At 28.0% G+C, this 14,408-nt stretch overlaps 1 protein-coding gene across 15 annotated transcripts in view; it reads right to left on the bottom strand.

Moving 5' to 3' along the window:
- Positions 1-14,408, bottom strand: part of dnc (phosphodiesterase dunce) — a 202,911-nt gene that overhangs the window by 51,994 nt on the left and 136,509 nt on the right. For 12 of the 15 annotated variants that reach the window (XM_015315611.2, XM_015315615.2, XM_089176452.1 and 9 more), the window contains 3 exons: positions 9,902-10,090; positions 8,714-8,746; positions 7,575-7,595 (listed from right to left, as the gene is read on the bottom strand). In XM_015315611.2, coding sequence (XP_015171097.1) covers positions 7,575-7,595; positions 8,714-8,746; positions 9,902-10,090 — 243 coding nt within the window. The remainder of the gene's footprint in view (positions 1-7,574; positions 7,596-8,713; positions 8,747-9,901; positions 10,091-14,408) is intronic. The other 3 variants (XM_015315603.2, XM_089176451.1, XM_015315605.2) reach the window with 3 other exon arrangements.

Below are 14,408 nucleotides of genomic sequence, written 5' to 3'. Positions count from 1 at the left end.
TGTAAGTCTTCAAATAAAAAAAATTTGATTTTTTTTTTCGTAAAACCAATTTAGCGATGCTATATCTCCAATCATCGTTAATTTATTAATTAAATCATTCATAAGAATGAAATTTTAGCGAAGTATCATTGATTCTTTCGTCTGACGAAATATTTTTAATAGGAAAGGAAACAGGATTTCTTATTTACAACAACGTCATTGAACATATCGCTAACGTCATCAATATAAAGAAATCCGATTGAGAATTAATCTTCGTGATGTAACGGATTCATCGGTAAGGAAGTCGTACCTGTGAAAGGGGATCTCGATAAAAGTCAAAAGAAATATTTGTATATAAAGAAAAAAAATATCGTGAAATAACATAGAAAACTTATTTTGATATAAAGAAGTAGTATCTTTAAGAATTCCTTTCTAAATGAATCTTATATAAAAATATCAAAGAGGTATTTAAAATTATACAAAATAGAATTGATTCCTCTATTTTTATAATGAAATTTCGATTATTTTTATATTACAAATACCGAATATCATTTTTCCAATTACTTTAACTTTCGCGAGCAATAGCTTTTGCTATTTTGCATTTTTTTTTTTTTTGTATATTATTGTAATAAAACGATAATACAGTAATATTACATAATAAGAACGAAATTTCATGGAAATATATATATATATATATATATATATATATATATATATATATATATATTTTAAACAGGGTAAAACAGAAATATGCAACGTAATTTGAAGAATTAATTTTTTTTTCTCAGAAAATAATATTTGGTCATGCTAATAAAATCTGAAAATTCTTCATTCCAGAATTATACAACTGCACAATTTTATCTAAAAATTAATGTACTTTAATGGTAGTTATTTTATTTTTGAAATTAAATTCAAAGTTGTATATTATATTCAAATATATAACCGTGACCGCGTAGAATTTTTTCTTCCGCTATAATGAATATCTTTAAAACTATGAAAATGGATTAACGTGTTAGCAAGAATAAGAAAAAACTTGTTGAAAAATAAATGAGATGCTGGATGAATTTTGTATACAAGTAGAATAATACTATTGTTAATATTTCATCTAAAGAAATATTATTATAATTCCAACCAGCACATATACATTTAGAATACATGATTATCATATTTAAAAATCTTATAACTCGAGAATGATACATTTTCAAATTCCTTTTGATATAATATATATTTTTTGTCTCTAACCATAAATATGAAAAATTTATTCCAAAAGTTTTGCTACGCATTTTTGTTATATACACATAAAGCCATTTTAGTGAATCGATTTGAAAAAAGAATATGCTTACTGGAACAGACTTTTGTTAGGAAGAAGATAAAAAACGAAAACTAGTACGACACCCTTCGTAACGAAACATTTCTGTTATCGAATTTTCTCTTTCCTGTCCTCCCTCGTCGATAAAACTTTAGCCTCCTATCTAAACATTTTCCCTAAAGGAGAATTAACCCTTCAAATTGTTGAATGACAAAGAAAAAACCTGACGTAATTTTAAATGAGAAATAAAATAAAAAAGATCAAGTAATAAATATATTGAACAAATAGACACACGTATACCGTTAAATACAAACTATTATAACTTTGTTAAATGAAAATTAATAAACATAGTAGAAAAACATAATTGTTATTATCGAAAGGACGCGAGAGACACTTACTTTATTATTAAACTCAATATTAAACTATTTAATCCGATTAAAACCAATTGAAGTGAACAATTTTGCTTTGTTTATAATCAAATTCCTTATCGATTTTGCTCATTTCTCTTGGACAAAAGATATTGTATATCACGTTCCTCATTTGCTATAGTGCTTAGCCTGTCTGTATATCTAAAGTGTGGTTTAAACTGCGTGGTTTGACTGCTCTTACTATCGATGGAAACTGTCAGATGAACTCGACCTAATGTAAACTGACAAAAGTTACTCAATGTTCTATGCTTTGAACAAAACTTCGAATATTAGTGTTTGCAAGAAATCTCGTCACTACGTATATTATGAGTTGATTAACGTGAATATACATTTACAAATTTATACAAAAATAACAGTGTCTCTGAGTTTACAACGTATTTAATAAAATCATGATCAATATCGGACAAACCAGGAGAATGATAATAGTTATCATGAGTCACGAAAGCCCTCAAGAGTCAGGATAAAATCTTATCGAATCGAACGAATAATAATAAGCGAGTAATAATAAATAATATGAAACATCTATACGTTGATTGGTTCTCTTTTCTCTCTCTCTCTCTCTCTCTCTCTCTCTCTCTCTTTCTTGTACACACATACACACTATAATATATACATATACACACTCAGACACGCAGGATGTATAAACGAGGACGTTTTGAAAAGCTTCATTAACGAACCTTATTCTCTTTCAAATGTTTCGAACAATAGACCAATTTTCAGTTATATATTTACAAATAGGACATTTATACCTAATACGAAGAGAATGATACAAACCGATTGTCGATCAAAGCGCGATAAGCCTAAGTTCATCGACCGGCTGTGATCGAATAGGAGAAAGAAAAGATTGAAAAAGAGAAAGGAAAAGTTTATACGCGTGTATATATGAGTATCCGTTATGTAAAGTACGAATGTATGAGTTACAATGAAAGGTGTGGAAAAGATTGATCGACGAACGTGTTCTATACTATCTTAAGGGTTAAGGAAATGACGAGTGGAATGAAATACAAAGTGAAATAATAACAAATGAGAAAGATAGGATATATAGAATGTGACGCGATAAAACGTACGTGTACGAGACGAAGAACGTTGTCAAACACCTCGTGTTTGCCGCGATGTCGAATACTGGCCGGGGTGTTCTGGTTTCGCAGAGATTTCTCGTGGGGGTAGGGACGATAAAGAGAAGGGGGAAGTACTACGTGGGTTCACGATTTGCGCGGGAAGCATGCGCGTCGTAACCCGTGCATTATCTCTTCTCTCTTTCTTTCTTTTTCCCTCTATCTATCTCTCTCACTCTCTCACTCTCTCTCTCTCTCTTAATTTTACTCTTACACACTCGCTATCCTTTTCGCACGATCATCGGTAATTGTCCCCTTCTCTTCTTATATATACATATACATATACATATATACATGTATATATATGTATATATTTCTTTCTATTTATCGTCATTGAAAGGAAATAAGAAAAGCGAGAGACACCCACTAACGCATCAGAAAATCGGCTACGTTCCAGCTTTGAGTGAACGAAATTATTCATTTCCTACGCATGACCGATCAAACACGTTTATTCGCGACACATGACACATATATACATATATACACACGGATGCTTATGCATTGTCACACGATCCCAAGCAAAGTTCATCGATGCAACTAGCGAATTTAGTGAAACGGAAATGTAATGGGAACGCGTTTGCATCATCTTCTCAATGACGATAGGTATTGTATATGTGAATAAATTCGAAAGAATATTGGGAAAAACTAACTTTGCTTTTCTTTACTTTTTTTTTTATTTTACTATTTTCTTCTTACTTTTTAGATATTTGTAGTTTTTAAATGTCGATAAGCGACGAAGTGGAAAACTTATTTTTTTCAGATTATTCTTTCTTTCTTTCTTTCTTATCCGACGAGTTTTCTTTCTAGTTTCTATTTTAATTTTTTCTTTCTTTCTCTTCTTCTCTTTCTTTTCTTTTTTTTTTTTTTTAATCACGGATCAACGAAGTTTCATAGAAAAATCGTTAAGAATCTTATGTGTTATAGTTCATGAAAGAAACATCGTGACGCGCTTGTTCAGATCGTTTGGCATTTTCTTCTTCGAATCAATCGCTTTCACGAGTCATCTACCAAACTGACTTTAATTTTTTTCAATGGAAAAAATTCATGAGGACTGACTTAACACGGATGAAATGCATTAACCTTGTCAAAAATGTTAAAAATCGAACGTATCAAAGAGGGCCCACGTTCATTTTCTGATATTCACTCGTATTTTCTCTTTTCTTTTGATTATACCAAAAAAGAAAAAAAAACCAATAAGTTATAAGAAAATCATATTATTCGCATCTCTTCAAATTTTGCAAGAATAAAAAAGAAAAAAAAAGAAAAAATACTATTATTCGTATCTCGAGAAGTTTATATGGGTAAAAATATTCTATGAATTTTACGAACTTTTTCAACGAGCACAAAACCTTCGAAATTTCTTACAGTTTCGTCGTAAGGTAAGAAATGAAATTATGGAAATGAATTATTCTAATCGATTCGGCTTTTTTTTCCATTGCCGTTAACGTTCTCTCTCTCTCGAAACTCGTCAAACTCTTATCTTTTAAGTTTTCGTTTTATAACCGATTTTCACGAACTAAGAGTAAAAAATCATTTTAAATAACAAATAAAATATGATTTTTTTTAATTTTTTCCCCAATCACGTTTACATTATTTTAAAAGCCAAAAAAATATGCAAAATTTTTCATCTAACAAATATTATTCTATTATTTGATAATAGATTTCAAATTAACAATACAAATATATGTAAACAAATATTTTTTTATTATAAAATTGTAATACTACAATATCGTGTAAAATATCGTGTATCGTTTCAATAATATCGTGGTTGTGACATTGTCACAGAACGTTTATATTAAAACTGGTATAACAAGAATGATAGATAATTGGAATAAAAAGGAAATTGGTAGCACGAGTTGAGTTAGCAAGTTTCCGACGTAAACACGATCAACGCATATATAGTTACATCGATTAGACAAATATCAGGGTCATTTGCATCGTACTCCTAAAAAGAAACTAGAATTTTAATCGAACAACTTTGATTTTATATAGTTACATACGTTATACAAGTTTAATGCAGAAATTAGGAGTTATTAAACCAAATATAAAAGAATTGAGATACGATTTAAATTATAATATTTCAATTATAATGCATCGAGAAGTAGAACTTTTATCTTATGCATCGAATTAAAAGATATTATGATCCTTTCTGCCAATAAGGAAAATAAAGTGTCATATCAAATAACATGAAGGAAAAATAAGATATAATTTCAATTAATTACCTGCATTTATGTCATAGGTCAAGTTCTAATCTCTGAATAGTATATATATATATATATATACTATATATACTTATATTTTCTAATAAAACTTTCTAAGCATTGTTCATTAAAAACAACATACACTTATACATCTTTTAGGAGAACGAAATTAAATAATAAAAGGTCAACTTAAACGACGTTCTACGACAGAAGAGTTTGCTTGATTAGGTCATCCTGGTCACGTTAATGACTCCTAATGATTTAACAGCTTTTCATATTCTCGATCGTTCATACGATCGTCACGTAGAACAGGCTGCGCATAATATTGCAAGTTTTACGTAAGACACTGAAAATAATCATGCGATTATTCGTTTAAATAATTGAATTTACGAAATCCGTTAAATTGATTAATCTTTTAATTATTATTGCAAAACATGTAACGTGAAAGGAAAGGTTGCAATAATTGAGATTTAAAATAGGTCAACAAATAAACATCATAATGTCTTGGAGTTAATTACTATTTTCAGATTATTAATAATAAAAAGTGAATGAGTAATAAACGACATATCGCACTTTAGGAATATGGATCGATTCCAAATCAGCTACTTACAAGCTATTCGCCAAGTTAAGGTCACTTACGTCATATGACCGTCTTCATTTTATAAATATGTATCAGTTTCTTGCTGATGCATAAGCTTGTATTTGATTGCAAAAATAGCAACAGGCCAGTAAACTCGGTGTCGTGTAACGCTCGTAGAAATTACAGTTGTTCGAGACGAAGTTAGTTTGTTTCGATGAACGACGCTATTCTTTATTTTTGTCCATATATCTTGTCATTAGTTATTTAAGAAATTCTTCTACTATCCTAAAGAAAATGCGATAACGTGTGTAAGTAAGCTTGTCAATTATTTAACGTCAGTTGACGTAACATGTGCGTCCTCCTATTCGACGGTCCTTCGTCATGTGACTGACTATATAATGACTCGTATCACTACACTATACTACACTTGTTTCATCTAACACGGGTGTCTCTCAACCTTTTTTAAATCGTGTCCTACTTTGATGCATCAAAAATTGAAATGACCCCCTTTCCTTAATGGCATATAATATTATATTAGATTTTGAAAAATAATTTTTAATGTTATATTTGAAATTTGAAAAATATATATAGATAACAGTTACATTTTTAATTCGAATTTACGATTTGATTGACGAATATTAATATTGATGAATTGTCGAATAATTTACTCGAATTAGATTTTTAAATATTCAAACTCGTACAATGAAATGAATGGTCCACGTTGAGAATCACTGATATGGTTCGAATTTGATGTAACAACTTTTTCTCCTAAACTTTCATTCTATGCGTTACTTAAAACAAATGCAATGTTAAAAAAACTGGACTTGAAGAAGTGATGATTTAACATGAAAAAGTAAGAAAATAGTTTGAAAATGACGATCAACAAACGTATTACATATATATGTATATATGTAAATAAGTGTGTTGTTACATCCTATTGTCGACACTTAAATGTTACAATTAAAAGGATTGCGCGTTAATTGAGTAAATCGTTATTTACGTAGATAGTTTGTTATTAAAGTACGAGTTTGTGAATCGTGACTTATATGACGAATAAGTCAAGTAACGGAATATTTGTTTTTATTCTCTTTTTATTTTTATCTATATGTAATTTTTTTGTTGTACTTTATTATCTCCAAAGATTTGAAAACCTATCGACGCCGATGTTTCGTCGAACAAACATTGGATTCATTTGCCATACATAGCGTGTCGATAATCTTTTTGACGACAGATGGGGAGAGGAGAAGTATATAAAACGTATTATATATAACAGGGGACCCCTAGATGCACCACCTTTCATCGACTACTTGTTTGCACCACTTTAGATAAAAATATTTACGTGCTATGCACTTTCGTTCTTTCGTTCCTACAACGATACGGTCTCCTTTCAATAGAAAAAGAAAGTTATTCAGAAAGAGAGATAAAAAATTAAGACGAAATAGTAATCAATGATGACAAATCGATTCGATATCGATATTGATATCGATTGTACTGAAACAATTGTTCGTGTTAAAAATAAATGAATACTTAAATAATATTGTAATTAATCTTTTTGTAAAGTGTGTGTATTTACATATTATATGTACATATATAATAAAATAAAATATGTATATATATATATATATATATATATATATATATATATATATATGTATATATACAAATCTTTCCGTATAAAGTTAAAAAAATATTGTAAATTGTTAAATGATTTTTTTTATACATTTTATATATAATATTCGTATTTTTAATACGAATTCGTGGTAACCATGAACACGTATCCTTAGATTTTTCGTTTCAAAGATAAATCATTTCATTTCATTTTTAATTCATATTCGAATGTAAAATGATGTGACCCTTACATTAAAAAACAAAAAGAATGTTCTCCTCCTTGTGTATTTTTTCTCGTTATTTTTTAATATAATAAAAGCTGGACATCGAAATTACATGAGTAGCCGGACTTACCTGTACTGTTCGGTAAATATCCTGAAAATAAGAATTCGCATTTATTTGAAAACGTTCCACTATTTGTTCAACATGCTTGTAAAAATATACGCATACTTCTTCCTTCTATAAATTTCACTCATTTCTTTTCTTTTTTTCTTCTCTTTTCCGCGAATACATATAAGCGTGACATTCAAATAAACGCAATAATATAAAAAGAGATATTTTTCAATGATGAAAAAAGCTCAAAAATCTCGCGTAAAAGTAAAAAAAAGGAACAAATTAGCTTCGAATATATTTTTTCAATAATTAGCCAAGCGTTCGAAATTCTTCATATTGCGCATTGATAACAAAATTATTTGTAACGATCTATCTATTTATTAAATTCTTGCTACAGCACCATAATTTTGAACCTAAATATTTAATAATAATTAATAATTTCCAATCAACGATACTACTTCACATTATTTGCCAATTCGATCGCTCAGTATACTATTGCAAGCATCATAAATATAGTACTTAAACTATGTACAAGGTTTATATGTAGTCTATGTGTTTAAAAGCAATGTAGCAGTGTTAAAAAAGATTATTTATATAATGTTCGTGTGTGCATTTTGCTACTGTACAAGGTTGTTTAAGAATTCAAAAACAGAGAAGAAAAATATATTATATATATATGTAAATATGTAATAGTGAATAGAGTGATGCGTTAAAAAGCAGAAAAAGAGAGAAAAAAACAAAACTTATTGCCATAGTTCATCCGTATCTTCACTTTTTTTTTCATCGCTTTTAATTAAAATGAATTTCCGTATATTCTGTCAATCTCGAAGTTGAAAGGTTCAAAGTAAATTATTGATTGGGATGAAAAAGGTTGAAGGGTAATCGGTTGAACTTTGGCAAAAATCATATTTCATTTTTAAAAAGTCTCATGCAACTTTCATTTTTTAGTATGAAAATAAGAAAGAATGAGACTGTGGATTATTTTTTTTTAGTGTTAAAAAGAATTACAAAGAAAAGAAAAAAAAAGAAACGTTTCCTTTTTATAAAACGACCGATTACTGTGGCGGGGGGTGTTAATCACAGATTTGTGAGTGTATTATCTAAATATTATTGAAAACAAATGAAATATAGGAGAATAAATAATAGGATCGAGTACATACGCTCGCTCGACAGGAAGCTCTGTCTCTTTGAACCTGCAACCCAAGGATCACATAGATGATATTTTTTTACACCCCTCACCGAATATTTGAATAATTTATAATGTGAGGGAATTTTGAAAACACAAAAGAAAAGAAAAATAAAAAACATATTACAAAATTCTTTTATACAAACACGATTGATAATTCGATAAAGAAAAATAAACAATTTACGAACAAACAAGAAACATATAAACTCGAAAACTTATAAATAAGATCAAAACTATCACTAATGTTTAAAAGCTTGCTTTTACGTAAATAATATTTACAGTATTAATTTATTCATTTATAATCATAACAAAACGTATGTATCATAAAATATTTATAAAAATCGTACGTAAAAGCAAGCTTAAAAAAAGATGATAGACAAAAACGTATGATCGATGAAAACGAATATAAAATATATCATAAAGCATCACCGTCACCAAAGCTACAATATACTTTTTAAGCTACACACATTTATGGCTGTTTTCATACAGCTCTTGGATTCATATGACGAATAGAAATAAAAATAAATAAAATGAATCCTACGTGTATTGAAGCTCGAAACGGCCGTCGAGCATCTTTCGGAATATATAAATTATATATATATTTATATATACACATTCTTTTTGCGTGAGCGATTGCAGCTGCGTGCGTATTTTTATATACGAAACATCTACTACAAAAATTAACGTTATCGATTTTTATTAAAAGAAACAACATAATATCATAAACATATCAACGATGCCGTTCCTCGATAACATCAAATTCTCGAATGTAGTTTCCTACAATATCAAGCATGAATTTATTTTCCACGAATTACAGAAACCTACTTTACCAATGAACGATACCTGTCGTTGCATTGAAATCATTGAAAAATGCATCAGACGATATTGTAGATTTCTTTCTTTGAGAAAGATGCACGAGGTTCGTTCAATGTCAATAAAAAATTGCTGATAAATATTAGATCACGTTTTATTGAAAATTATTATATTAAACAATTTTTTGAATTATCCGACAAAATTATATGAAAATTGATCGAGATATATTTTTACGAAATTTTTACTTCCGACTCTTCGATTTTACCTTAGAAATTTTTTGTAACGAGATCTATAAAAAAAAAAGTAGGAAATGGAAATCGAAAAAATAAAATAAACAAAATTTTCTTACCTTTCACTGGCAATGGAACTGTTTCGAGACATCGACTTCGGTGACATCTCAAAATCGCTGTCACTCCGATAAAGGAAACTCTCCCTTCTTTGTGGTAGCGTTTGGAGAACCAACCCTGCACTTGGGGAGGCCCCTCCACCACCACCGGCTCCACCGTCCAACGTCGATGCTCCATTTTCGACGTCGAAACTGTAAAAATAATAATATTGTATGTTAATCATCTATATTTATTTATTGCATCAAGAAATAATTGACAATTACGATAAAAATTATTGATTGATTTTATTTGAAAAAAAATTGCCCCCCTAAATTTACAATATTTTAAGTAATTTTGATTTTGAGAAGTAACACGTCAATTTAGATTCAAAAAGGGAAGTTTAATATCAACATTGTTCAAATTTTAATTTTTATTCCTTTAATTTCAACTATTCCTACTTGGAAATTTTTATTGATATACTCTATTTTACAATCTGTTATTTTAAAGGCTTTTTTTTATAAATATTATGTCGCGTGCGCGAAGACGCTGCATATAGGTACATATAATAGTACCATACTGTTATTTATATATATATTTAAATTTTAAATTTATAATTTACGATATATATAATAATTTATACGACATTATATAATAAATAATTATATATTATTTATTATATAATTTATAAAATAATTTTATTTATTATTTTATATTAATAATAAATAAGAACATTTTTTAAATTTATAATTTAAATGTATATATTTATTTATTTATATATTTACAGTTGTTGTAAGTTTATTTAATTAATAAATATCCTAATACTGTAACTTTTAAATAGTGTATTTTAATACGGGAATTAAAATTCCCATTTCCTCTTGTTCTTGTGAACAAATTTTTGCGTATACGTGCATTAAACAAAATCCTTTGCTAGAAAGAAATAATGATATTGTTTTCATTTCACAAAGTTTATAACATCTTTTTCAACCCTATTGGGGGTTGAAATATTAAACATATGCTTAATAGTGATTTGATAATCATTTTTTTTTATTTCTTGGAACGATTTAGAATAACACTTGTACTTGCTAAGTATGAGAATAATGTAAATGAATGAATATATTATATAATTTGATTTTGAAAATCTATTCTGTGTTATTCTAGCAAAGTTAAGCTCTATCGTTGACTAAGACAAACATTCTATCTAGAAGAAGTTGTTAAACGAAAACAACAGCTGTTCTGCGGTGTCTTCGATCATGCAACTGCACTCAGAAAGACACGTACCTATTACAAAAATAGATAGAAGTTGGAAAACGATTGCAACGGATGGAACGATGCTTTCGCAAAAACAAACATTTGCCTTCTGAAAGACTCTCTTTATCCTTTCTGGAGCGTGTCTCAAAAGCAATTCACTGCTTTCACACGAATGAATCATATAACGTAGTTAACGTGCGTCAATGGTAGTTCGAAACAAAAGGTCTATATTTTATCGAGTACTATAGAAAACAAATCTTTCTCTTCCGTTTCACGGTTATTGACATATGTTGTACATACGTCAATTCGACAATTAAAAAAATTAAAAAAAAAAAAAATAATATAGAAAAATAATAAAAAAAAACAATTAAAACGACGTAAAAAAATTAAAATAAAATTTATCTTTTTATCCTTCTTGTTTTATCCATGCTCAATTAAATATTACAAAGCATTATCATTATTGTGTGAACTAATTATTATTGCGATGCTTGTGAAATATATTTATTCAAATATGTACTTAAGAATATTTACACGAAAGAAAATAATAATAATAATATTATTATTATTATTTCAGTATTATTGTCAATGTAAATAAAATGTGTTATAATTTCGTATTTTATTATTGTTCGAATTTAATTGCATTTTGCGTATCAATTTTAAAACAAAACGAAACAAAAATTTATCCAGCGATATCGAATTTTTCCATTTTAAAGAATTCTTACAAAATTTATTAACGATATCAAAAATGTTTCACTTTTATTTTGATTCTATTTAATAAATTATTATTATTATTATTAATTGGTATTAGGAACTAAGTGAAAGAAAGTTTATTGCCGCAAATACCAAATCCCGTCATTGTTACTGTCCCATTCGCGGTCTTCGTATCCTATTTCTTTAAGATCCCTCTTCTAATAAATCCCTCATGTAATAAATTATTACATTTAAATGAAATTTTAGTATATCCTATATATATATATTTTAACAGTGACTGATCAAATACGACAAAACTCGTAACAGTTCGTTAAAATATACGATTTCTAATTACACATGGAAGATAACATCACCCTTTCACGTTCACATTCGTGTACGAAGTCAAGTATACTAGCGTGTAGAATAAACGTTCTTTGATTAACCTTAACAAGTAATGTCTTCCATATACGCATACATACAAACATACACACGTACACAGCATACAACAGGCGAGTGCGCGCAGGTCATGAGTATACATTTATCCGACGTCTGACCAATGTCAAATATTGACCTATTCCACTGCGTTACTCAAGACTAAGGCTATTGGTTATATAATTTAAGATTTCTGAACTACGATGATGATGATGACGACGACGGCGATGTGAAATGATGTTTTGAAAGACGTATACTCGTATAATAAAAAAGAAAATAAAATAAATCGAATGGTGTTAATAGTGTAAGAAAGAAATAAAATACAAATTAAAATAAACCTAAAAAGAAAAAATAAAGGAAACTACGATAATAAACGATACTATAAAGATTTTTATTTTATAAACTATTGCGTGTATAATATTATTATATCAACAAGTAGATATTTACTAGCTTGTCGTTTTCAATAGTAATCATTATGCACTATTATGTAAGCAAACAATTAATTCTCTAGTCTTTTCATTCAACGTTTGATAGTTTGCGGCCCACAGCAACGTTGGTTACCGAACATCACACGCAAACAATTACCGATATAACAAACGACACACGTGACAATGCTAGATTGTAATGACGTGATCATAATAATCTCTTTTTGTGAAGACAAACTTCTCTCTGACTTTTTATTTATATTTAAAAGTAATAAAAATAAATCATTATATCATATTCAACCATAAAAAACACCGTTACCGGAAGATTTTTCGTTAAAGAAGAGTCTCAAGTATCTTTCGATCATTTTTCAAGATATTCGATCGTTTGCGTTAGATAAGGAAGAGACTATCGTACATATATCATGCTTGAAAAACTTCGTAGGTGCGTCTTGTTTATCAGGGGAAGATACAACGATGACCAAGCCTTGTATCGGTCGATAGAGTTAAAATGAAACCGATTAAAGGTTTGCTTCCGTTTTGTATACAACACACCTTATTTTCCGTGTCAAGTATTGTACTATATCTAACGGGTGTAATGCTTTATCCTAATAAGAGGATTTTACTTTGGCTTGTTTAATTAAAAAAAAAAGGATTTATCATAGCAACATATATATATATATATATATATATATATATATATATATATATATATATATATATAATTTGTTTCATACTTGAAAATTAGAGAATTAAATAAAAATTAATGAATATTATAGGTTATATATTATTATATATAACCTATAAGTTATATACATTTTTTACATATTTATTTTATATAAAAAGGGATTTATCATAGTAAATATATATTATTTGTTTCATAATTAAAAATTACAGAATATTAAATAAAAGTAAGTGAATATTATAAGTTATATATTATCATATATTCTATACATATTTATTTTATATACATACTTATGTATATCCGTTATGTAAAATCCGTTATATGAACCTTTTTTTATAATATATGAACGTTTTATAATTCGTGATTTTTATTATATGAACAGGATATTCCTGCTATAGTAGAAAAAATACATTTAAATATAAATATAAAATAAATGATAAATAAACGTCAATGTTAAAATTGCTTTTCAAAGTTTCATTCTGACAATTTCGATATAAAAGCATTGGCGAATACTAATTGATGCATAGTAAAACGAGAAATAGCTGATTTATCAGATTATTTAAAACCCTATGAATTCTAAATATGACAAAAAAAAAATTCTCTTGTATTTATCATTAAAAAAAAAACGAAATTACTTTTCGATCAAATCAAATAGAAAAATTCAAATATCAATATATAAAATTAGTTTTTTTTAGTAAATAATCTAGTAAATAATTGTCACATGGAGATTAAAAATCGTTAGACGTATCTGATCGAGAAAAGTGTTTTTAAATAGGTTGTACTTTTTTTCTTTCTCTCTGTATCTCTCTCTTTTTAATTGGATCATTAGATGAATAATTAATTGGTTTAGTCTTTGGTCGCAAAGGTAAACGTAAGAGAGGTCGTCTAAAAGGAAACACAAATCGATATCTAAGTATTTATCTTGAGTCTCGAGATAATTGAGAATTAATTATCGATAACCGATTTATTTACAGTTTACGAATTTTCTCCCAAGGGTAAAACCTATCTCCTTAAACTATCTAGCATCAATAGGTTGCATAATTAAATAAAAAA

Source organism: Polistes dominula, unplaced genomic scaffold (assembly GCF_049000335.1).
Source record: "Polistes dominula isolate Pdom_NZ unplaced genomic scaffold, Pdom_raw_medaka contig_25, whole genome shotgun sequence".
In the NCBI taxonomy this organism is placed as follows: domain Eukaryota; kingdom Metazoa; phylum Arthropoda; class Insecta; order Hymenoptera; family Vespidae; genus Polistes; species Polistes dominula.
This window is presented reverse-complemented; position numbering and strand designations above follow the sequence as displayed.